We start from the raw sequence: 24828 nt of genomic DNA on the forward strand, positions 1-24828 counted from the left end.
CAGGGATTTAAGTATTTATTCACAAGAATTGTCAGCGGAAAAAGCTCTTTGTATACATACGGTGGCCGATAATTTCCTTACTGACTACCCTCATAGTTCGCAATATTTATGTAAAATAAATGCCACCTGCACGATTTTTGTTTTGTTTTGTTTTTAACCAAGAATCGAGACTGTTTTACGTCCATATCTATAAAGAATTCAGATATTTAAGCATTTATTCACAAGAATTTTCAACAGAAAAAGCTTTTTGTTTTCATACGGCGGCCGCAGCACATTTACGTATAATAAATGCTAACTGCCCGGTTCTTTGCTCTTTTAACCAAGAATCGAGACTGTTTTATGTCCATATCTATAGCGAATTCAGGGATTTAAGCATTTATTCACAAGAATTTTCAACGGAGAAAGCTCTTTGTCTGTGTTTCCACTCGGTCAGCTTTGACGGAGATAAGCCCCCTGTGAATCGGCCGCGTGCCCCGTGTCCCATCTTATGAAGTCAATGGACAGGCATATAATCAATTAAGAAAATCATTCCAATAGGAAATGAAACATGCAAATAGCAAATTTCATGATACCATTTAAGAATACAACGGAACTGGGCTTGATTAATTCATTTGCTACCATTGACGGCGCTAGACGTCCAATTCATTTTGATCGGGAGGGCTGAAACATGGTCATTTACTGCCCCCTCCCCATGAAAGGATTTCGTTTTTTTTTTTTTTTTTTAAAGTAAGCTCACCTTTGCCGACACTGTGATTCTTTGGGCACTTGGATCACTGCTGCAGGACATTATATTACTTACATTACCGTGTGCACTCGGCTGGAATAAAAGTCGGCTTAAGCAAACAAATGTTGAACTGAAGTTCACTACTGGAGGGACACGGACATTTATCTGGATGATTATATGACACTTTGATGATCCCGTGGTTTGAGAGAATATCATAAAAGAGACACCAGTTTCATATCTTCATATAGGCTTTTTTGCAGTGTCAATGAGTTCGGGCAAGGCACCAAGTTCTGAGATGTAACACCAGTTAAATCACCCATTTAATGCTGGCAAGGTAAAATGACGGATGGTGTTTAAAGGACATCTGGCAAACACATTTCACAAATTACTGTAAGATGGCCCTAAGCATAAAAGGCAACGACAGCGAACCCCTATTCATCATGGGGGATATGTTCCAGACCTAAATGTAAATATCCATAAAGGGAATCCCCAATTTACGGGTACTTTTGCTCTTTTCATACGCATTTGAATAATTCCACAACTAAATAATTCCAAAACTAAAATAAGGCAGGGAACACTTATCAAATTTCCATTTATAAAACACTCTATAATTTCGGCTTAGCTCATTACTATCTGAAGGTACAGGCTTCTGATTGTTCTATTTTGGTCTACTGTCAAGTATATCCACTTCTAGTTGGTCTATTTTTACTCGCCAGTGATTTGTGGGATACACAGGCTATGGTTGGAAAACACACTTTTAAATTTTTTCCATATATACGGAAGAAGACTGAAGTTGTTGACAATATGAATCAACTGTCGACTTGCACTTTGGATAGTGCTGAAAAGGCAGACATTCCAAGTCTCCCAGAGGTGCCAGGATGTTGATAGTGGCTCCCTGATGCCCGCCAGTTGGATAAAATATTCCAGATTTTGCGAATATCCAAGGGAGCGTTTGTTGTTCTTGTTGTTGTTGTTTTGTACAATGTGAGTGTGAGCGTGCAGGCAAAATAACAACTCGACTCGACAGAGAGTGCGCTGATTGTATTAGTCAGCAAAATTAGCCAATAAGCTTTCAGTTTGGGCGGGCTTGGATTCACTCTACCGTCACCGAAGATACCACACAGACACGGCAGCCCGCGAAACGGCAGTTGGCTGAGGGCAAATCCTTTGGTCAGAAACGAAAATACAAAACTCATTTTACAGCAGAACAAGCAAAAGTATATTCCTGTCTATTTACGGTAAAGAATAATGACACTGTGGCGAGTTGCACTGGGTGCCACAGTGACTTCGGCATTGCCTACTGCTGACTTAATGATTGTAAAAGACATGTTAAGGTAGGTAAGGTGAGGTTAGGTGAGTCGTCACTTACAGTCCCACTTAATTTATGTTAGTATGTAGCACAAACACACACACATGTAATCCTCATTCACACAATGTTAACGTTTCCATATTGTTTACCATAAATAGGTTAAATATCATTAACTCTATTATTAACGCGTGCGGGACCACCTGGTCCACATCCAGTTTAATAGACTAATGCTCTGTCTTTTTACTTGATTGGACTAGTATTCTCAAGGTTTTTCCGGAAAAAAAAAAAAAAAAAAAAAAACGAGAAAAATAGGCAACCGTGCAACACTAAAGACATAAACCAAGCATTTAAACCATCAAACCAGTATTCTGCACCCGGGCAGAATATCACAACGTGAGATGGGCGTTGGCTCCAATACTAGTTTGGGTCCAGTTGAAATCCTATGTTTTACCCCCCGCTTAGGTGCTTGCCTTTACGGAACTTAAGTACGTACAGGACTCCGCCGCCCTACAGTTTTATAGACTACTCTGTCTTTCACGGAGTTTAAGTGTACACAGGACACCGTCGCCCTTAAAATTAGTCAGCCGCACAAAATGTATCACTCATACATTTGGGTGAGTGAAATTCCTACCTTGAGATACCTTCAGTCTTTGCGTCAACCCTTAAATATTGAAGTTGACCTGTGGAACCCAGGCCGGTTTAAACCGGTAAGAATGACAAGGCAGTACTATCAAGAGCTAAACATGTCTATAGTTATCAATTCCAAAAATGTCTGTCTGCAATTAATCGTAGAACATCCTATTATAGCAAACAGTACTTTATTATGAGCCTTCATTGGTAAAAGAAAATATTTAATCACCATTTAATACTTATCTTAAAGTTCAACATGCCATTACCTGCATTTTATTTCTGTAGGTTAAAAACTTATAAAATTAAGCAAAATGTAGGCTAAATAAATTAAATATGTACATTTAGATTGAATAATTCATAAATGTATTTATTTTTCTAAAATGATTAGTATTAAAAGTTGAAGTAGGAATTTGTGGTGGTGGTGGGGGTGAATGGGGGGTTGGGGGAGTGTCAATGAATGTCTCCCTGAAATGAGTTTTTGAACTTGGGATGTCTTTAAGGGTTCCACGGATAGTAAGACTTGTAGTTCTTAAATATAAATGTTATTATGAGTTAAAATAACTTGATATTGAAACCCTTCTTGATCTTTTCGTTTTTGTACAATTTGTAAAATTAGTGTAACTAGTAGGTCGCCATTGGTGTTGACGTCGTGGGCGGTGATGTCACATGGTTATGCTGCCGGGCTCCCAGAGTATGACTCTGGCGACATAAACACGTCATCTGTTCAACCCTTTCAATTTGAAACTGAAAGGAACATTAATGAGCTTGACACCATTGTCGATATTTCACAAAAATGAGCAGCAAAAGCAAAACAGGAAAGATTGGAAACGTTCTAAAAGAGGCAAATATGACACCCAAAGTACTACCGTGCGCTTTCAACTTGTTTTGTTTAGATGCATACAGACCAAACATACTAAATGCCATAAGAAAATACTAATAAACTAATAAATGTAGTAATATCAAATAAGGGTGGTTTAATTATGCTGCGTGAGTAATGTGGGAGGTTTGTTTTCCCTATATCTGCTAAATTGAGTTAGTGTTTGACGTGCGCTAAACAAGGTGGAAAAATCCACAACTTAAAATTATTAAACCAGCCAAGACAATACTGTTATGGGCAAAGATTTGTGGCAAGAGCCCTGTTGTTATGTCAGTTAAGTTGAAGAGTGGTGGGAAAAAAAAGTGTTATAGCGAACTTTTTAATTTAACATTAGCACATGAGCTGTGCTTGTAATAGGAATAAGGGTGTTGACTATTTTCGAGTCCAATATATTCTTTTTTTTTTTTTTTAATTTATTTTTTTTAAATTTAGCAATCCCATTACTGGTCTGTGAATTGTATTGTTTTGCACTTTGAGTAACGACCCTGCACGTTTCGTGCAGGCTGTTTTTTTTTCTGATGGGGAGAAGGGTTACACAGTGCATTTCAATTTGGACTTGTTCTGAGTGGGCCAGGAGTTGGTTATTAGTTTTGTGTTGTTTTACAGTTTTCAGGGCTTGGCCAAAACAGGCCAAGAATTGGAATTTTTAATTGGAATTGGAAGAATTGGAAATTAAAATAAATTTCCAAACATGTTTTGTATGTTTCCTTAAATTCCTTATAAAATGTAAGCTACGTATGACTTGTACTTTCCTTCACAGCAGGAATATTATTTTACTGCATTCATTGTGTAAATCTCACCAAAATAAAGCTAGTGTTGTGAAAATAAGTGCTTACATGACTGTCAATGTTCAATCGAAATTGTTGGAAACCTTTTTTTTTTTTTTTTTTTACTAAAACTTTGTGTATCCGTCAACCAATACTATAAAATTTTTTGAGTTTTCGTCAACTAAAACTAGACTAAAATTCGTTTGAATATTCGTCGACTAAAACTAGACTAAAACTAACACATTTTGAAATGACTAAAACATGACTAAGACTAATAAGTATTTTCGTCCAAAAGACGAATACTAAAATAAAAATGGCTGCCAAAAACAACACTGGGGGAGTGTTTTTTTTTTTTTCTTCAAGTCCAAGTCGAGTTGTGATTCATCAAATTTGCAACTCGAATTGACTCCAGTCCGAGTCCCTGTGACTCGAGTCCAGTTGTCTGCAAATAAGTGCCAGCTCACAATTAAGCAATGTACATTTAAAAATCCAAATTTTCAAACATTCGTTTGCTTGAATTTTGGTGGTAAAAAAACCCTGCACAACAGTTTATTTCTAAAATCAAGGCAACATATATTCTGACTCGCTTGTATAACCCATAAAAAAACAATCACTTAAAATTGTGCGATATTCAAGGGAAGACTGGATACATCCAGAAGGCCGCTATACAATTATCGGCAGGAATAAAGACGCTAATAACAGGGAGGTCGCTTATCTTGAAGATTTTGTTCTAAGATATGAGGAAAATCCCTCCTGAACTCCGTGTGATTATTTCTGGTTTACCTCCCAGTTTCCAAGACTGTCTTTCTTTTCTAGTGAACTCCTCAGATCCATGCTGTGCTATCACACTCGCGCTTTCTAGAGATCTGCACACTATCAGTTTCTTTCTCTTTTTTCACACATGCACACACACATTTACTTGTACATGTCACTGCTTCATCCTAGTAGGTATTCGCTTGGTAATTATGGCTTTCTTATCTACTTTCACCATGTTGGCCTCCTCTGTGTGTCCTCATCTACAATTTTTATGTCACATTGCTCTTCTTGCAAGAACAAACAAGAGAAAAAAATGGTCTATATTGGGCAGTTGTCAAACTGCTATTTGTTGTGAGACACATGGTTATGGTTTCCTTTGGATGGCTGTAATGTCTGCCAACTAGGGCTGCCGTTGTTCATCGACTAACAATTGTTGATTAATGGTTTAGAGACATTGTTGACCTAGAAATTGTTCAAATCCTCTTTATTGAGGCCCTTAATTGGAAATATCTTTTTTCAATATTTTTTATCACATTGTTTTTTTCCATAAAAGAGCACAAAACAGCAAACGTTCTTTTTATGTACAATATTTTTAAAATGTTTCATTATGTACTTTAAATAAAAAAATTAAAAAACTAAGAATATGGGGGGGGGGCAGTAAATATGCAACAATGTCTGTAGTCCTTGACTTTTCATTGAAGACTATAGAAATTTCATTTAAATTTCATGTTTGCAAGAAACATGAAGTCGAACATGATTTACTTTTGTGCACCATCCAACATTATGTTGCAGGCCATATCTGGCCCCTGCACCTTGTGTTTATTAGCTTTGCACTATATGATTGATCTTTTTTCAGGCTGCATTGGTCCCATTCGCTAATAAACTAATACACTGAAAGCCAGCAATTGTGTTTGCGCCGGGAAAAAAGTGGAATAAGCAAGACAGAGGAGATGTGAGCTTTGGCTAGTCAGTGAAAGAGTGTTTATTTTAGTGTCCAGGAGTTGTAAAGTTGGATTTAATTATTCATGCGGAAACAGTAACATTGCTGCCCAAACTAACAAATGAAACTCCATCTTGCCAAGAAACTCACACAGGTCACAGCAGCCAATTACTTAATGAAAATGATCAGGTTTCTAATGCGGCCCTGGCTTGGGGCTCCAGAGCCCTGCAGCCATAAAACAGAGTGGAGCTCAGCATCAAGGCAAAGTGTGCCACCGTTGCATTCTTTTCGAGCCCTCGTGGCGCCGGAAGGCTGAGTTGCATAAGATGGTCAACGAGAGATATACGATACCACCATGTCGTTACAATCATTTCTGCAAGTGCGCACAGTTATGGAGTTGAGTGCGAGGTAATACATCAACATAACTATAAAAAAGACAAATGTGATTGATATTGATCACTGAAAGTGTACCACAAAAACTCATGTACCTCATTGGCATGATGAAAACATGTTCATTCACTGCCAGCCTGTCTATATTTATATCCTGTTGAGTCAAAATCGCAGAATCTGTATCTTTCTTGTTTTAATGGGTTAGACGCTAAATGAGGCAGCCAGAAACTGAGCCTTACCACACATTTCAGATCGCTCACTGAGTTGAGAATTTCTGTTTTGCTTCTTGGCTTTACACTTTTCATGCATGAATTATGATTTAAAAAAAATTTTTTTTTTTTTGGATGTATTTATTATGTTCGTATATACCCTGCTGGCCAAAAGTATTGTTACCCCTGCACTTCTGTCAGATAATGCTCCATTTCTCCCAGAAAATGATTGCAATTACAAATGCTTTGGTAGTAGTATCTTCATTTATTTTGTTGGCAATTAAAAAACGCAAAGGAGTCTGAAAAAAAAATTAAGTCATTATCATTTTACACAAAACTCCAAAAATGGGCCGGACAAAAGTATTGGCACCCTCAGCCTAATACTTGGTAGCACAACCTTTGGGCAAAATAAACGTGAACAACCGCTTCCAGTATCCATCAATGAGTTTCTTACAATGCTCTGATTTGAAGGGTGCCTCCTCCAAACTGCCATTTTCAGATCTCTTCACAGGTGTTCTATGGGATTCAGGTATGGACTCACTGCTGGCCACTTTAGAAGTCTCCAGTGCTTTCTCTCAAACCATTTTCAGTGCTTTTTGAAGTGTGTTTTGGGTCATTGTCCTGCTGGAAGACCCATGACCTCTGAGGGAGACCCAGCTTAATCACGCTGGACCCTACATTATGCTGCAAAATGTGTTGGTAGTCTTCAGACTTCATAATGCCATGCACACGGTCAAGTCCAGTGCCAGAAGCAGCAAAGCAACCCCAAAACATCAGGGAACCTCCACCATGTTTGACTGTGGGAACTGTGTTTTTTTCTTTGAAGGCCTGGTTTTTCCCCCTGTAAACTCTATGTTGATGCCTTTTCCCAAAAAGCTCTACTTTTGTCTCAACTGATCAGAGAAAATTCTTCCAAAACGTTTTGCTTTCTCCGGTAAGTTTTTGGCAAACTCCAGCCTGGCTTTTTGGGTCATTCTGTGGGTCAGAAGTTGGGCTCTTCCTGGTTATCCTACCATAGAGTCCTTTTCATTCAGACGCCGACAAATAGTAGGGGTTGAAACTGTTTTACCCTCGGACTGCAGGACAGGTTGAAGTTGTTGGGATGTTAGTCGAGGTTCGTTATCCACCATCCTCATAATCTTTCGTTGAAATCTCTCGTCAATTTTTCTTTTCCGTCCACATCTAGGGAGGCTAGCCACAGTGCCATGGGCTTTACACTTATTGATGACACTGCGCACGGTAGACACCGGAGCATTCAGGTCTTTTGAGATGGACTTGAAGCGTTGAGATTGCCCATGGTTCCGCACAATTTTGCTTCTATGTCAGTTCTTTGGTCTTCTTTCTTTTCTCCATGCTCAATGTGGTACACATAAGGACACAGGACAGAGGTTGAGTCAACTTTGATCCATTTTAACTGGCTGCACGTGTGATGTAGTTATTGCCACTACCTGTTATGTGCCACAGGTAAATAACAGGTGCTGTTAATTACACAAATTAAAGAAGCATCACATGATTTTTCAAAGGGTTCCAATACTTTTGCCGGGCACATTTTGAGAGTTGTGTTTAAAATGATAAGGATTTCATTTTTTTCCCCATTCTCTTTTGTGAATTTTCATTGCAAGCAAAATAAATGAAAATATTAGATATAATAAGATTATATATATATATATATATATATATATATATATATACATCAATAATTTAAAATAAATTTGATTAATTAACAGCGATTGGCTGGCAACCAGTGAAGGATGGTAAATGGTAACTGCTCCTAGTTAGCTGGCACCCACTCTTAAGGGTTAAGATGAATGAATGAATGAATGAATGAATGAATGAATGAATGAATTAGTTGATTGACTAATTGATCAATTGAAGGATCCATTTTGAAAAATAGGAGCAATTACTTAAATATGAATAAATAAAAAGCAATTTTTAAAAATACAAATTAAAAATGAATGTATAAATTGAAAAAAAAAAAAAAAAGACAGCACGGTGGTTAGCACATACGACTCACAGTTCTGAGAATGTTGGTTAAATGTTGGCCTCCCCGCATGGAGTTTGTATATTCTCCCCGTGCCTGTGTGGTTTCCTCCCTCATCCCAAAAACATGCATGGTTGGCTGATAGAAGACTCTAAAACTGTCCGTGTCAATGTGTGCATAAATGGTTGTTTATCTCTATGTGCCCTAGGGGTAGGAACATCTTGGTACCTCACGATATGATATGATTTGTTATGCAAAGCACACGATAACAATGATCTCAGGAAATGGTGATACAACAATTATCGATACATTGGTTAGGAAATCATTCAAGGATAGTTTACAAAACAACTAATAAACAGAAAAACAAGCTATCTCCGTCCTTCTGCTATTAGTTTATCACTAGTAGAGGTCCTAGCCCTTTGAAATGGGAGGGTGGCAGTGAATGAACCCCTCCCACTTCAAATGGGCCCCTCCCACTTCTATGGCCATCAGGGGCAGCCAGTGCCAGACAACGGGGTATTTTTGGCCCATTTCAGGTCATTTACCTGTTAAGGCTGAACGATTTTGGAGAGAATTGCGACTTATGGGGGTTTGCGATATATTGCGATATACTCAGAGGCGTAGCAAGGGTCCCAGGGGGCCCCAGGCAACAAGCAACATGGTGCCCTTTGAGCGTGTGCAAGTAAGGGGGACAGTTGGACTTGGAGCAATAGCATATTTAATAAAAGTATAATAACGCCTCAGTCTCATAGAGTGCTTTTTAGGACACTCAGAGTGGCCGGCTTCTACTACATTAGGACATAAAACTACAGTAACATAGTACACTCACCGCTGTCTTGCTTCCTTCTCTCCTTTTCTGCTTTTTTTTCTTTCTTTTTTCATTTCCAGACTGATACCTTCTCTTTATTTTGCAAAATTAAAAAAAGGCCCGATCGCCACCCACTCTCGATCTGAGTCACGTGACACACATACATATTTGCGCAGTAAAATGAACACGAAGGTGGTGGTGGGGGGAGGGTTTGGGGGTTCGAGTGCGCGCTGCGTGCGGTCATCTTGCCCATAAAAGTGGCGAAAACTAAGCACTTTACACTCTTGGATGTACAACATCATTGTAAGATGCTAAACTAACACCTTCCCTCTTAACCCTTTAACACCGAACGTGTCGGCAGCGACGCTGTTACGCATGTCGTCTTTGAAGCTTTGTCACGCTGTAATTACATCACCCACGTGCCGCTGGTTGGTCTCATTTGAAAGTGCGGAACTTGATGTCCACGCCAGTTTTTATTTGAAGTCAATCGACCAAGAAAAACGGGAGACAATGTCATTTGAGTTTTATAGTTTTATTGCACTCATAAATATGCATTAAAACGCTGCATGAACCATGTATCTATCTCATATTTCCATCATTTCTTGTCCTTTTTCAAAACCGAAAACAGCACAAAAGACTACATATCCCAAGATCCGTTGTGATGTCAAGAAGGACGAACCGAATGTGAACATTTTTAATAAATTGCCGAGCTAGGCGCCAACTAAGGAAAAGGAGGCATGAACACCGGTTGGATTGCGCGAGCGACTTTGAAACGTGCAGAATGAATCGAAAACTAAATTTAGCACAAGCTAATGCATTTTTTTCATCAACTCAAAGAATACGACGAGCTGTATTCGTCGTTTTCCTCGGATTAGTCGGCATCTCGGCGAGTAGAAGTGACAGCAGCGCTCAAACGGCAGAAGAGTAGGCTGTGTGACGTTTTACATGACGCGGCTCAGTGACCTGTTCAAAAACAAACTTTATTGAGTGCGGGAAAAAAAAAAAAAAAAACTATCGGGTCGCATGCCTGAAAAAATTGAATTGAACTGAACTACTTGTCAATATTTTTGAAAATACTTTTTTTCAATGTTATATATATATTTTTCTTCACTATGAATCTTTTCAATTTTTATATAGATGTGTGTTCGAGAAGCTTGATTGCATGTAGGTATACTTTAGATAAGGTGATGTGTATAATACCTAACTTCACAAAGAGATATCCTCCAAACCCTTTTTGTGTTAGATGATATACTGTATATAATTTTTTTCTCTCACTATTTTGCACTGTGTATAACCTGTTTTGACCATAGTATGTGTAAAGGCCAAAAACGCCTATGACCATACCTGCTGTTTGTGTGGAATAGTCAAACATAAAACTATTCAATCTTATTTTTTTCTATTGAATGTTTATCATAACTAGTTGAATAAATATTATCAAGCTTCAAAACGGTTGGTCGAGTATGTTTGGTTGTCAATGGGACACCAACATTACAAATTTTGAAAAAATATTTTGGGATTTTTTTGTCTTTTTGGGTCCAAAATGTGGATTATAATTGGTCAGTGAAGAAAACAACAGTTTGGACATGAAGTTCAAGGTGTCCTGAAAAAAGGGACCCAACTTGGCCATTGTGAACAATTTTTTCTTTGAAATATAAAGGCAACATCAAATGCATGCAAATTCGGCCAAAATAGGCTTAGGTGTTAAAGGGTTAAAGCAAATGCTCAATGCGAATATAATGTAAAGAACGCTCTCCTCGACGCAGCAAGAACGAGTGGGATCAACCAGCCGACGTAACAGGAAAAACACGAAACGGTCGCGCTGATAACGGCTCTAACTCATCATAAGAACTTTATGGCATGAAGAGGAAATACTTACATTCGTTCATGGATGCACAGATTAATCCTCAGGTGGGGTGGCCATCCTCTGCTCAAAATGCGCACCTTACGCTTACGCCTATTCTCGTTCTCAGAATATGGAGCGCTTGTGACGTAGGACAATAACAGGACAGGTTGCTATGGGAACGTACGCAGCGGCATACCGCATAATAATAATAATAATAATAATAATAATAATAATACCTCAAACTTATATAGCGCTTTTTTGGACACTCAAAGACGCTTTACATAACATAACACAAAGACAAAATTAAGAATTAAGAGGTGGGAAAAGCTAGTTTGAACAGGTGGGTTTTTAGGAGTGATTTGAAGTTTTGTAATGAGTCCGAGTTCCTGATGGGTTTTGGGAGTGAGTTCCAGAGTGAGGGAGCAGCAGCGGCGAAGGCATACCCAAGGAACCTTGCTAAAAGGAGTATTAAAATAGCTAATAAAATCGTTTAGGATTATTTTAGATGCATATATGTTATATTTTTCTTATAGAGTATTCAACGAGGATTACGATAGACACATTAATAGACTTTCTTGGAAAAAAATCACAATTTCTTTAAGTAGTCACATGAATAATGAGGTAGCCTGTGAAAACCTACGTAAAACATTACAGCGAAGACTCTCCACAAAGGATTTAAAGCATGATGGAATGAGTACCTCCAGTCCTGGTAATTGTGAATTTGTGGAATCTATGCTCCACCCTGATGAACTCTCCTAAATACCTACGATCAAAGTACTTGCCCCTGCATTGCTCCTGATGCAGTGTCACCAGTAGGCTCATGGCAATATAATCTTAAAAGCTCTTGATGACACCATTTAACATCATTCACATTGATACATTGTTAAAACTGATTGGACTTGCATAAAAACCTGTATGCTAATTGGGACTGATAACAGAATTGAAAATTAATCTGCCAATTGATTCCATGGTGTTGAATCACTCCCAATACTCGTAGCTGCGTCAGTGCGGTGAAGCTGAGTGTGCTAAATCTTTGTGTGCCAAATCTGTTGGCCCTCTGGGGGCCCCTGCTGGCTGGGGGCCCTAGGCAATTGCCTGCGTATGCCTAATGGGACGCGACGCCTCTGGATATACTATATTGCAATATTAAAACTAGAAAAATTTTCACCAGATGACTTGAATATAGCTTTGCTTGGGAAGACTTTGGTTGACTCACCATGACCACATTGTATTCATATAATACAGTTTACTCCAGGCTAAGGGGATTCATCTGGGAATTAAGAAGATTGATGTATATAAAAGGGATCCAGCAGGCTATTTCTCTGCGCATGCACATATCGCGATGGCGATGTTCAAACGATATATTCTGCAGACCTATTGCCTGTTCATTTTCAATCACTTCGTGTTGGTTTGGAGGGAATTTCAGGGTCGCTTCCTGTTGATTTTTGGGGCATTTTACGGGTCACTTCCTTTTGATTTTGGGTTACAGGACAGGAAATGACCTGAGAATGAATAGACAGTGACTCAATCTCAACAGGAAGTGACCTGTAAATGCCCTGAAATGAACAGAAAGTGACCTGTAAATGCCCTGAAAGTCGGGAAGGGTGACCGTGAATGTTCTGGTTTCAAACGAACGAATGTTCATTCGCTCTTCAAAGTCTTAATGGATTGGGCGTCGAGCGCCGTCAATGGCAGTCATAGAGTTAACTGAGACAATACTATGGTGGAAGATTTTGGTAACAACTTGTTGGTTCCTTTGTTTTTTTTTTTTTAAACAATGACACCATTCTAAAACGCTACCTCAATTCTTGGCATGAGCATATCGATAACCTTTTGGGATGCAAAAAGGGCGTGGGATGGTAGGGACATAACACTACCAACTTTTAAGCAATCGTATTTGAATTATATTAGGAGTGCTGAATGCTGAATGTGTCGGTCAAATTTGTATTTTTTCGTCAAATGCACGTTTGACTGGCTGATGACCACACACACAAACACAGCCCCGACAAAATAATGTCATGCTGCCTCCTCCACCCCCTTCGAAGAGGAGGGATATGAGAAGCATTTTATTCGGCCAGCAACAGCAGCAGTAGCCATGGAAAAAACATCAATTTTGTGGAGGTGGGGAACCCACCACTAATTTTGCTTCTTTAAGTCCGACCTGCATCAGAATTAGCTTGAGTAGGAAGCTGCTTAGAAAGAAGTGTCCTCCTGTATGTGTTTTCAAATGTTAACGTTAATTAAACTGTGAGGAATAAGCGGCATGGAAAATGAATGAATGAATGAATGAAATAAACTCTGCTGGAAACTATTGAACCAGAAAAATGTGAGCAAGAAGCTGATTAGAGAGAGACGTCCCAAGTCTGTGTGTGCCAGTCAATTTTCGATTGTATTTGATTTTGTCGTTTCAAAGCAGCTCAAAGGAGCGTTCATTTTTTCGTTGAGTTTGGCTGTGCTTGTGGACAAAAGCAGTAGTGTTTTACAAGAAGGAAGGACAGGTAGAAAATTTTGAGTATTCCTAAGATTTTTTTTTTTTTTTTTTGCATGCCCGGATAGTCAAGAGATTATTAACAAGTAATGTCAATATACTTCAGTTATATTGAACTATTGCAATTTAAATTTGGTAATAAAATCCAGAAATTTATTATGGAAGTTTTCAAAATGTTTCTTTTGTCAATTTTGAAATGAAGGTTTGCATCGAACGGTATATGACCTGAACCAATAAACATGAAAGTTGGTATACAGTAAGTCAATACAGATTAATTTTGCATTGATCATTTAACCTACCAATTAATTAGGTTACTGTTGAGAAATTTATCCCTGACCCCCATTCACCTAATCTGTTTGCTCTTATTAATGTCCCGTCCCCAGCAAAAAGTGTACATGCAGGTTATGCTGTTATATCGTCCCTACCAATGTTGAGATCAAACCTACGCCTTTGGATGCAAAGTATTAAGATATATCACCATTTCGATATTTTGTCACACCCCTAATGTGCTCTGCCACCGGCTGGCAACCAGTTCAGGGTGTACCCTGCCTCCTTCAGCACCCCCGCAACCCCTGTGAGAATAAGCGGTTTAGAAGATGAATGAACAGATGAATAATTTAAAAAAGATAAAAGTTAATATAAAATTTGAAAAGAAGAAAAAATACAGATGTAACTTAATAATTAATAATAATAATAATTGTGGCTCATGTGTATTTTACTCCGGGAATTTTATTTATCTTTTGTTTTGTTTTGTGACCTCATGCTTATAACTTAACTCTCTGCCATCGACGGCAACAATCATCAACCAATCCATTTTAACTGGGAGGGGCTTGAAGCGGTCGAATGATCTGTGTTTTCAATATAGATTTCCCTCTTTTACTAATTACCACAACACACCTGAGCTGGAGGTGAATGAGTTAAGATAATCATAGGATTTGAACATAAGCGGAGTTTAAGGGGGGGAGCAAGGGAGCCAGGCCCCCCTGGTGGCCGAAAAGTGTCATTGCATGTAATTGACTTTCCTATAATGTGTATGATTTTAAAATTGAGAATTTTCCGGTAAAATGTCGTCTATAAAACCTGTAAAGCAATAAAACAAACAACAAAAATGAATGCAGTGAAAAAAAAACACTTTAGACGGTCATTTGCTTTGCTTAGCCAAAACCACCCGAGGACCGAAGAGGCAAGATGGATATACGTAATTTTTTCAAACCAAAGCTTTCAAAAGCGACAACAACTACTGAGCAAGACCCAAGAATTGAAAATGCGGACCCTGAAACGCTAGGGACCACAGTCAAAATGGTGAGCGGAGTTTCAATTTGCCCCACTAAAGACGCAATTTTACAACAGAGCCACCACCAGTGTCTCGCCAATGTAGTTACCCCCGTCAAAAATTCTGTCCCCTGGCCGCAGGAGCGCACACACATATTAGTTATGAGTTAGGGCGACTTAAACAATCAATTGAAGCTGGAAAAGAACCACCGTTATAAATTTTGGACATCAGTTTATTAAACTGAAGAAATACAGGACTTGAATTACAGTAATAACAGCTACAGGTCATCCTACGAGTAAAACAGTGAAACGTTGGCTTTTTTTACCTTCAGTATGTATGTTACGTTATACGTTTATACGTTTGTTTTTTTGTTTTTTGATGGATGTGCCATGTTTTAAAACCTTGTAGATAACTACATCATCAAAACACAGAAATCAAGCAAATCAGTGCATCGCAGCGGCTCCGCTCTGGGGATACAATTTTTGACGAGGGTAACTACATTGGCACGACACCGGCGGGCATACCATATTCAATGGATGATGATCTTGGCGAAAAGTATAGCTGTCCTAAGCAGCCTGATTTAGAAATCCCCTCAAGAGTGATGGAAAACATAAAAATGCTAATTTTCATCTTATTATTATAAATATTCTTGTAAGTTAATTTTATTGTTGACACTGCGTTTCGGGGTCGTCAACATGGTGCCCCCCCCCCCACCCCACCGTCTCAAAAGTCAAACTCCGCCTATGCATTTGAATAGATGTCGACACTAGTGTCCACTGTCAATGAAATGTTTTACTTTTAAAATGCACTGCGATTTTTTAAATATATTTACAATGTACTGTATATTTGTGTGTTACGCATTCAGTTGCGTAAAAACAGAAAAATTCTTCTGTGAAACAGCACATCTTGAGAAAGGGTAAATTTAATATACAATTGTTTCCAATTGTCTCGTAAAACAGTTATATAAAGTTTCATGCAGACTTTCTATGATGTCACTTACTCACCAGCCACCAACCTCGCTATACGTCACTTGTGAACATGCATCACGCACTTTAAGTATTTCCACAAGGTAACACAAAACCAGCGTTAAATGATTCAATAGCAGGATGCAAAACACGTTTATGTATTTATGTGAACCAAGGAGTGTATGTGCAGAATACCAGATAGAGAAGACGCGCTCCATTTGCTTGCCTAACTGAAGCCAAAGCTTTTGTGCATGCGCACGTTATCCCTCTATCTTGGTCACAAATTAGCCTTTTATGCATATCTATATAGTGTGCCCTGTCTGAGCTTCTGTAAACATTCATCAGGCAATATTTCCGCAAGGTTACACAAAACCGGCGTTCAATAATTCAAGACACGTAAACCAACAAGTGGCTGTACAGTATGTACAGTACGCTGTTCCATGTTTTATCGAGAGTTGCATGGATGTTTATGTTTGACAGGCCTGTGGTGACGTGGCAGTAAAAGTGATTTCTGACAATGCAGGGTGGTTATAGGCAAAAGTGGATCTATGGGATTGTGATGCGTGCAAGATTCCAACACCTTTCTGCATCTTGACATCGCAAAGGCGTTTGCTCGGCTATGTGCGCATAACAGGGGCACGCACATCGTCTCCAGTCGAAGGCGGTGTTTTGGCACAAGTGTGACGTTTTAAGGCAGGTCCCGGCCAGAGCTACCAATGATACAAGTCGCTCCTATTCCGCCGGGCTGGTCGCAATGAACGGGCGTCGGAGCAGTGCACGGCAAAGGAGCAACCGCAGCGAGACTGATCGGCCATCAAGGGGATGCGGCATCGGTACGCGGGAGCTGTCTACCAGCACCAGATCCCCCAGCAAAAGCAAAAGCGAGCGAGCGGGGAGCCAGACGCGCCTGTTTTCAGCCTGCCGCCCCCGCCCTCTTCTTCCTCTCAGCACCGAGACCGCGCTTCGACTACCGACGCTCACCGCCGGAGCCTCCAGGAGCTCCCGTGCGTGAGCCAGCCGGCCGCCGCCGCCCGGAAAGCGCCGCACGGCGGGGACTCGCCGGCCCCTCCGGCGGGCTCCGGCGACACCGGGGAGCAGGATCCCTGGGCCCCGGCCCCGGCTTTTCCGGGCTGCCACTGCAGCTTTTCCAGCACCGCGCAGGAGGCGAACCATTCACAAAACCAGCACCATCGCGTCGCACCACCGCAGCCCTCCCCACCTTTCCCCCCGCCTATACCGCCACCACCGACCGCCTCCTCCTTCTCGCACTCCTCCTCCTCCTCACTGCTGTTTTCTCGGGAATCCAAACGAGGGGATCGTCTGGGAAGGAGTGCCAATAATTACCAACAGGCGAGCATCGTGGAACGCTGCAGGGGAGGAGGAGGAGCGGGAGGGCAACGAGACCACAGGCAGTTGCAGCAGCAGCAACAGCAACACTGTCATCCAAGACTCCCACCGAGGGACTCCTCCCCGGAAGGAATCCGTGCAAACTCCCAGAAAAGGTGCACTGACAGACGGGCGTTCGAGCCTCAGACGCAGGAGCAACAGATCCCGCAATTAAGAGCGCGACAGCAGCTACTGGTGGGGAGCAGTTTGCCCATCAACCACTGCGCCAGCGGCTCTGGTGAGCTATGTAGGACTCACCAGGCTCCACTGCTGCATCAACAGCAACAGCAGCAACAACCGCCGCCGCCACCGCACAGCAACAGCCCACCGCGGCAGCACTGTGAAGCCCGAGACCGCAATAAGTGCGCAAGGACCCCCGCGCCGGGCGACTCGCACGGCGCAACGCCCCCGGCAGACGCGGCCAAGTCGAGCGCGACTGGCGGCAGCGGCCACAGCAACAGCAGCGGCAGGAGCAGAGAGAGCCCCAACTACGGCTCCAGCTATCACCTGTGGCCCGAGAGCCCGCATAAAGGAGAGGAGAGGATACGCATCGAGCTTCACAAGGTAGACCGACACACTCATGTGTCAATGACATGCACACCTTTTTACTCAATGACCACGCCTGGCCTACCATTTGCAATCGTTTATCAAAATGCGTGTACTTGAACCAAGCATTAAAAAAACAAAAAAAAAACAAACTCATTCACTCTCACTGACGGTGATGGACGTCCAATCCATTTGCACTAGGAGAGCTGGTAGCGATCATTCTCCGCCTACCTCTCCCAATTCAAATGGATTAGACATCTATCTCTGTTAATGGCAGCCAACGAGTCAAAGACGTCACATGTGTGGAGTCTCACACCTGTTCCGTGTTGCAGTGTTGTCTTGCTCTATAGCTCACATCACAGCCCACTGAAATATTCAAATGAGGCTTCCATGGCAGGTGATTCCACAAACAAAAGCGCCTGTTGTTCTCCCGGTCCAGACAGGGAAGCATTTTCATGTTTAAGGCTTCTGCACAACAGTGTCAGCTTTAATGTGGAAGCGGCTGGCTAGACTTGCACCTGTCACTGCATGGCAAGGCCTCTACATTCCTCCCAACTCACTTCAGAGTGAGGACAGCTTGTGTTGTGCGTACAAGATGCAGCAGAGGGGAAAAAAAAGAGCCTTTTTGTACAGACGTAGTAACTGTTTGTTGGTCACTCAAGAATTGGAGGAAAATATGTAGACCCTACAGTAAATAAAACAATGGAACTTTATTTTATTTTATTTTTTTTAGTTTTAGAGATAAACAGGTAGTAGAGATCGTAATTTAAAACAATGAACAGAATTTATTTTAGATACTTTATTCGTCGTATAAAATATTTGTACTGTTTGACACAAACTTGTTGAACTAAGTTGATTTTTTTTTTTTAAACTGATTTTTTTTCTTAGTATGCTGCCTTGAGCAAGTATATTTCGGAATTTAAACAGTTTTTTCAATTATCTATTTCAGGTTTTCATCCTTTCTTATCTGTATGTACAGTATTAACAGTACAATGTGTATAAACTTGTTACTTTTTGTTCCTACCTTGCTACTTATGTACTGTACTCCCTTTAGTGTCACTCAGGCATAAAGCTTCGGAATAGCTGAAACACTCATATCTCAAATAACATTATTGGACGTCCTAAAAAATTACAAGATTTTCCAATAAAAGCTATAACACTATGATGCACTACTCAGGAAAGATATACCAAAATAACATATAAGTAGTTAAGTCAAACATCGTTATCGTCTCTTTGGGCACGTGAACACTGGGGACAGTATAATACAATCGTGCAAGCAGAAACAAAGAAGACATAACTTATAAGAGACTCACTGAGCTGCAGTAATATTAGTCGTATTTCACAGAGGATAAAAAACTTTTGCCTGAGAGTATTGTTATCGCCTGTTTACAAAACCTAAGACTGCTTATGTCTTTTTCTGAAAATATAGTAATACAAATGTTAATTTATTTCCAAATAAAATCTAAAAATACTCGTATGAGACGAAGGCTTAGGTTGGTGTCTGTGAATTCTATTCTATTTTGGCTGAAAACTTTCAAAAATATGAACAATGGAAGAGGTTTATCATAGGTTACTTTTATTTCTGCTGAGATAGGCATCTTACGGTAATTTTTTGTTCCTCAAGATCAGTTTTACACCAGGTACTACCTGACCTTTGACCTCTACATTTTCCCAAACCAGTTCAGTGCCTATGATGGGCAATTTTGCATTTTTGGTAGTTATACTAATGAATAAGACATACTAGGATGGAAGAGGGTTCATTTGTGTTGTTTATAAATGCGATAATGTGTCGGAGGGAGAGATTTTAAATAACAACACGAATATGGACAGCCTGAGTAAATTATGTTAGACAAGAATCATAAAATAAACCCTTGCATGGTATTAAATCACTGGTCGAGGGAAAGTGGGATGGGGATTACTGCCAAGATTTTAGTTATTAGACACTGTGGATATGCAGTACTGTATTGTATTGTGTTGAGATCAGTAGGAAGTGGCAAGCAAGAAATAGATATTGAGAAAAAAAAACAGTCCCGAAGTAAATGCCACTAAACTTTAAAAATAAGGCAACAGTCTTCATAACTGGCATGTTAACTCTTGGGCTGCCATTGACGGCAATAGATGTTCAATCCATTTTAACTGTAAGGGGCTGGAGGCTAGATCTTCAACACAGTTAAAATGGATTGGACGTCTTTTGTGTTTTCACTAGTTTTACCAGTAAACGTATCGGTATCCCATACAACACTAAATTGATGTCATCGGTATCGGGGAGTATGAAGAAATAACGTGCTGATGCTGCACGATATGTACTCTTCGAGATCTAGTTCCTAACCGACGGTCGCTCTAACCAGGATAGCCACCAGCTATGCACGCCGCCACGAAAAAAGGGCAAGATGATGACAGACATCCAATCGTGTGGCGTCCAATCATCCTTCTGTTACGAATTCACTCCTTCGCACTTTGAAGAAAGACAATTCCTTTTCAAATGCTACTGGAAGTATGAAAATGCAGTTCAAATGTGAACGTGCCAAGTTACTAGCTGCAAAAGGGTGTATACATTTTTTTGGGGACACCAAAAACATATACAGTATATACAGTCATGGACGAAGTTATTGGGACCCCTGAAGTTTTTGCAGAATATACACAGTTTCTCCCAGACATTTACGCAATTGCAAATGTTTTCATTATGAAGGTGTTTATTTCTTGGATGTTCATTGGAAAAACACAAAAAATCTGAAGAGAAAAGCCAAAATGTACACAATTTTAAACAGAATGCAAAAAATGGGCTGGACAAAATTGTTGGCACCCTCAACTCAATATTTGGTTGCGCATCCTTAAGAAGAAAAAACAGAAAGCAATTGTTTCCTAGAACCATCAACAGGTTCCGTGCACCTCTCAGATGGAATTTTGGACCATCCTTCCTTTGCTAGCTATTCCAGGTGTCTCAGATTCGAAGAGTGCCTTCTTGCAACAGCAATTTTGAAATCTCTCCATAGGCGTTCAATGGTATTTAGATCCTGACACATCGATGGCCACCTCAGAATACTCCAGCTACATCCTACTTTGCGACACAAAACATTTTGATAGTCTCAAGATTTCATGACTCCTTGCACACTGTCAAGGCACCCAGGGTGTAGTGTCAGAAAACTGGGTCTGCGTCAGAGGTCATGGGTGTTCCAACAGGAGCATGACCTAAAACATACCTCAAATAGCACCATGAAATGGTAAGAAACAAAGTGCTGGAGAATTCTGAGGTGGCCATCGATGAGGCTGGATCTAAATCTTATTGAACAATATGGAGTGATTTCAAAATTGCTGTTGAAAGAAGGCACCCTTCAAATCTGAGAGACCTGGAACAGTTTGCAAAAGAAGAGAAAATTCCATCTGAGAGGTGCAAGAAACTTGTTGATGCTTCTAGGAAGCGATTGCTTTCTGTTATTTCTTCCAAATGATGTGCAACCAAATATTGAGGTGAGGGTGCCAACAATTTTGTTCAGCCTCTCTTTTGAGTTTTGTCTAAATTGTATCAATTTTGACTTTTTTCCTTCGCTGTTTTGTATTTTTCCAATGGACATCCAAGAAACAAACACATTCATACTGAAAACATTTGTAATTGTATTAATTTCTGTGAGAAATGCTGTATTTTCTGGAAAATTCCAGGGGTGCCAGTAATTTCGTCCATGACTGATACACAACCTGGTTTCGGAATAGGCGTGTAGGAATAAGTACAACACGAGTTTTCAATATCAATTTTCGTCTTTTACTAACTACTACAACACATACTCTGTGACCTGGGCTGGCAGTGAATGAGTTAATGAGGCAGGGTCTGTATTTCAATGAGCTTGTTTGTCATCTATGTTATTTTGCATACATTACAGTATGATTATTATCGAATATCTTATTATGGTATGTGCAGTGGCTCCTTAAGACTGATTTAATACAATTTATCTACTTTAGTGCCCCCTCAAAAACATTAAAATTAAACATGTTTTTTTCCCACAAGAAAAAAAATATCTTTAAGTATTGTACTTAATAAAACACAGTACTAACATTATCACTTGCCCTCCATAAAAACTACCAATACAGAAAATGTGAGCTAAAATCACAACTGTAACAATTGATATTGACCGTCCACTGCAAGGAAACCAATCTGAATTGATAGTGGAAGGAAATTTGCTGGGCAATCTAGCTGTGTAGGTCTGAAGCACACATACAATTTTTGCTTGTATCCGGGATGAAAAATCATAAACATGACTGGAAATGGTCCTATTTTGAGGAACTTACATTATATTTCAAAGCACTCCATCCATTACGGGCACTGAGGCTTGTGCATTTTTTTTTTTTTTCTTTGTAGCTTAAATGAAATGAAAACTCTTAATGGTCGGTATTTGTGAATATGAATGTTCTATGTCTGCAGAGTCTATCACCCAAGGTCAGCCTCGGTAAGATTCCTCCTCACCCATGACCTTAATGAGGCCAAGTGCTATAGATAAATGAACGGAAAGAGATTATAATACTTCAGATCTCAACACAGCCTAACAATAGTACTTTTTGTCCTTAATTGGTTTTGACACATTTCCATTTTTGTCTCGGGGTTGATGAAACAATTATCTGCCAACTTCCACACTGGCTACAGCGCCGACATTAATTGAGCTTTCACATCCATTTGTATATTTTGCCGCATGAGAACATCCTCAAGATGTCTGATGGGGTGCATATTAAAATGATAAGGGTTCATTTCCCGTTGAGCAAGCGCCTTAAAAGTGCCGTCCCTCAGCGTTTGTTCAAGGTGCCGGTGAGGTCAACTTTTTACATGACAAGGGAGTAGAGACAAGAACAGAAGGCAGCATCCAAATAGATGCAGCGGGCTCCTTTTTAAGATGCTGAAGCTGCTTTGAGGGCCCGAGCTGGCACAGGTAACAAAAGGTGGGACATGGAGCCACCTTGACATGATTCTTGGCTCCATTTCAGAGCATCAGCAGAACAGGGAAAAGATGAAATGGCTAAAGTCGAAGTAAAGTATCCTTCATTAGAAATTGTCATTATTCTGTCAAATATGGACTTTTTGTGTCCTATTTTTGCCTCCTCCAAGGAGGGTTATCGATATTTGGAGGACATTTGGGCTTCAAATTCTTGAAAAATGAGGCTTAACTTTAGATTTTTTGATGTATTTACAGTGAGGAAAATAAGTATTTGAACACTTTGCGATTTTGCAAGTTCTCCCACTTAGAAATGATTGGCGGCTTTGAAATTTTAATGGTAGGTGCTCTTCCACTGTGAGAGACAATCTAAAGGAAAAAAATCCAGGAATCGGAGTGTATGATGTTTTAACAATTTATTTGTATTATACGGCTGCAAATAAGTATTTGAACACCTGTCTATTAGATAGAATTGTGAGTCTGAAAGACCTGTTAGTCGCCTTTAAAAAGTTTTTGAGTCTGACTTTTTGACCTGTTTGAGGCTGTTAGCTGCATATACTGTAAAAACCTCTCCACCCCATATAATCAGGAAGACTCGAATTACTAACATGGTCAAGACCAAAGAGCTTTTCCACAGACACCAGAGACAGAATTGTAGACCTCTACAAGGCTGGAAAGGGTTACGGGGCAATTGCCAAGCAGCTTGGTGATATAAGATCCACCGCTGGTGCAATTATTAGAAAATGGAAGGAGCTAAATATGACTGTCAATCTCCCTCGGACTGGGATTCCATGCAAGATCTACCTCGTAGGGTCTTAATGATGCAGCAGTATGATAAAAATACATTGTTAAAAAAATCATACACTGTGATTTTGGGATTTGTTTTTTAGATTGTCTCTCACAGTGGACAAGGATCTACCATGAAAATTTCAAACCCGCCCATCATTTCTAAGTGGCAGAACTTGCCAAATCGCAGGATGTTTAAATACCTATTTTCCTCATTGTATATCAATAAATAGGTCATAAACAATCAGAGGCTTGATTAGCAAAATGTTTATTACATTACTCATTTGATATTTACAATAGTTGGCATAAATCATACAAATTCGTTCTAAAGTTAGCTTTTTCTCAAGAGTGGAAGGTTTAGCCAGCTAAATGAGTAGTTTTTTTAAAAAAATTGTCTTAAAGTGATCATATGAATAACATGTTTAAGGAGGAAGCGTTTTTTAACCTGTCCTGTTTAGTTGCCTATAACGGACATTAGGAATCTGAGTGTGTGTATATGCAGTTTTCATGTGCCACATGGGAGTTTGATGTAAAGTGAGACATTTAATCAAGGATAACTATTTTATAAACATATGAAAAATGGAGGAGACGACATTTTGCTCTATTCATTATTTTGGAAAACTACGTGATGATCTCAAATCCAGCATTTTATGTGATTCACTGCTTTTTTTCTACTGTGACAAAAATAATCATGGTAACAGGGTGGGGTGCATGCTGTGGAACGCTCATTCCACAAATAATAATTCGTTCAATTTCCGAGCAGCTTAGCCTCACGATGGTCGCAGGCATTTCACTTTTGTGGCAACGGGGGCAAAATATGTTGATAACCCTGAACCGCAGTGTCAGCAATAACATTAACTTACAAGATATATGCTCGGATAGTAGGTTAGCCCATGCTTGTACATACTGACATCCTAGCTGTGAGTGTGTGTGTGTGGGTGTGTGTGTGCGTGCGTGTGTGCACTTTTTACTATCTTAAGTAGTGGAGAAGTAGACGCCGCATCCTTTTTGACTGAATATTCCAGCCAGAATCTGTCCTCAGGTGGTTTTGGCTAAGCAAAGCAAATAGCCGTTTCTAAGGTGCTAGTCACATGATCTCTTCATAAAAAACTTTTGACCCACTTTAAAAATATTTTTGTCGTTCATTTATGTTGTTTGTTTTATAACTTTACAACTTTTATAGACAACATTTTACCGGCAAAGTCTTCATTTTAAAATCATATATCGGAAAGTC

The 24828-nt window shown here is 39.9% G+C and overlaps 1 protein-coding gene across 2 annotated transcripts in view; it reads left to right on the forward strand.

The window, feature by feature from the left end:
- The window catches only part of kcnn1a (potassium intermediate/small conductance calcium-activated channel, subfamily N, member 1a), a 190571-nt gene that overhangs the window by 12900 nt on the left and 152843 nt on the right, over positions 1-24828 (forward strand). Inside the window, exon 1 of one of the 2 annotated variants that reach the window (XM_057856872.1) lies at positions 16694-17910. The exons of the other annotated variant lie outside the window; for it this stretch is intronic. Coding sequence (XP_057712855.1) covers positions 16783-17910 — 1128 coding nt within the window. The 5' untranslated portion in view covers positions 16694-16782. Of the gene's footprint in view, positions 1-16693; positions 17911-24828 lie in introns of those variants that run through there. 2 annotated transcript variants of the gene reach the window in all.

The sequence above is a fragment of the Corythoichthys intestinalis genome, chromosome 14, assembly GCF_030265065.1.
Source record: "Corythoichthys intestinalis isolate RoL2023-P3 chromosome 14, ASM3026506v1, whole genome shotgun sequence".
Taxonomy (NCBI): domain Eukaryota; kingdom Metazoa; phylum Chordata; class Actinopteri; order Syngnathiformes; family Syngnathidae; genus Corythoichthys; species Corythoichthys intestinalis.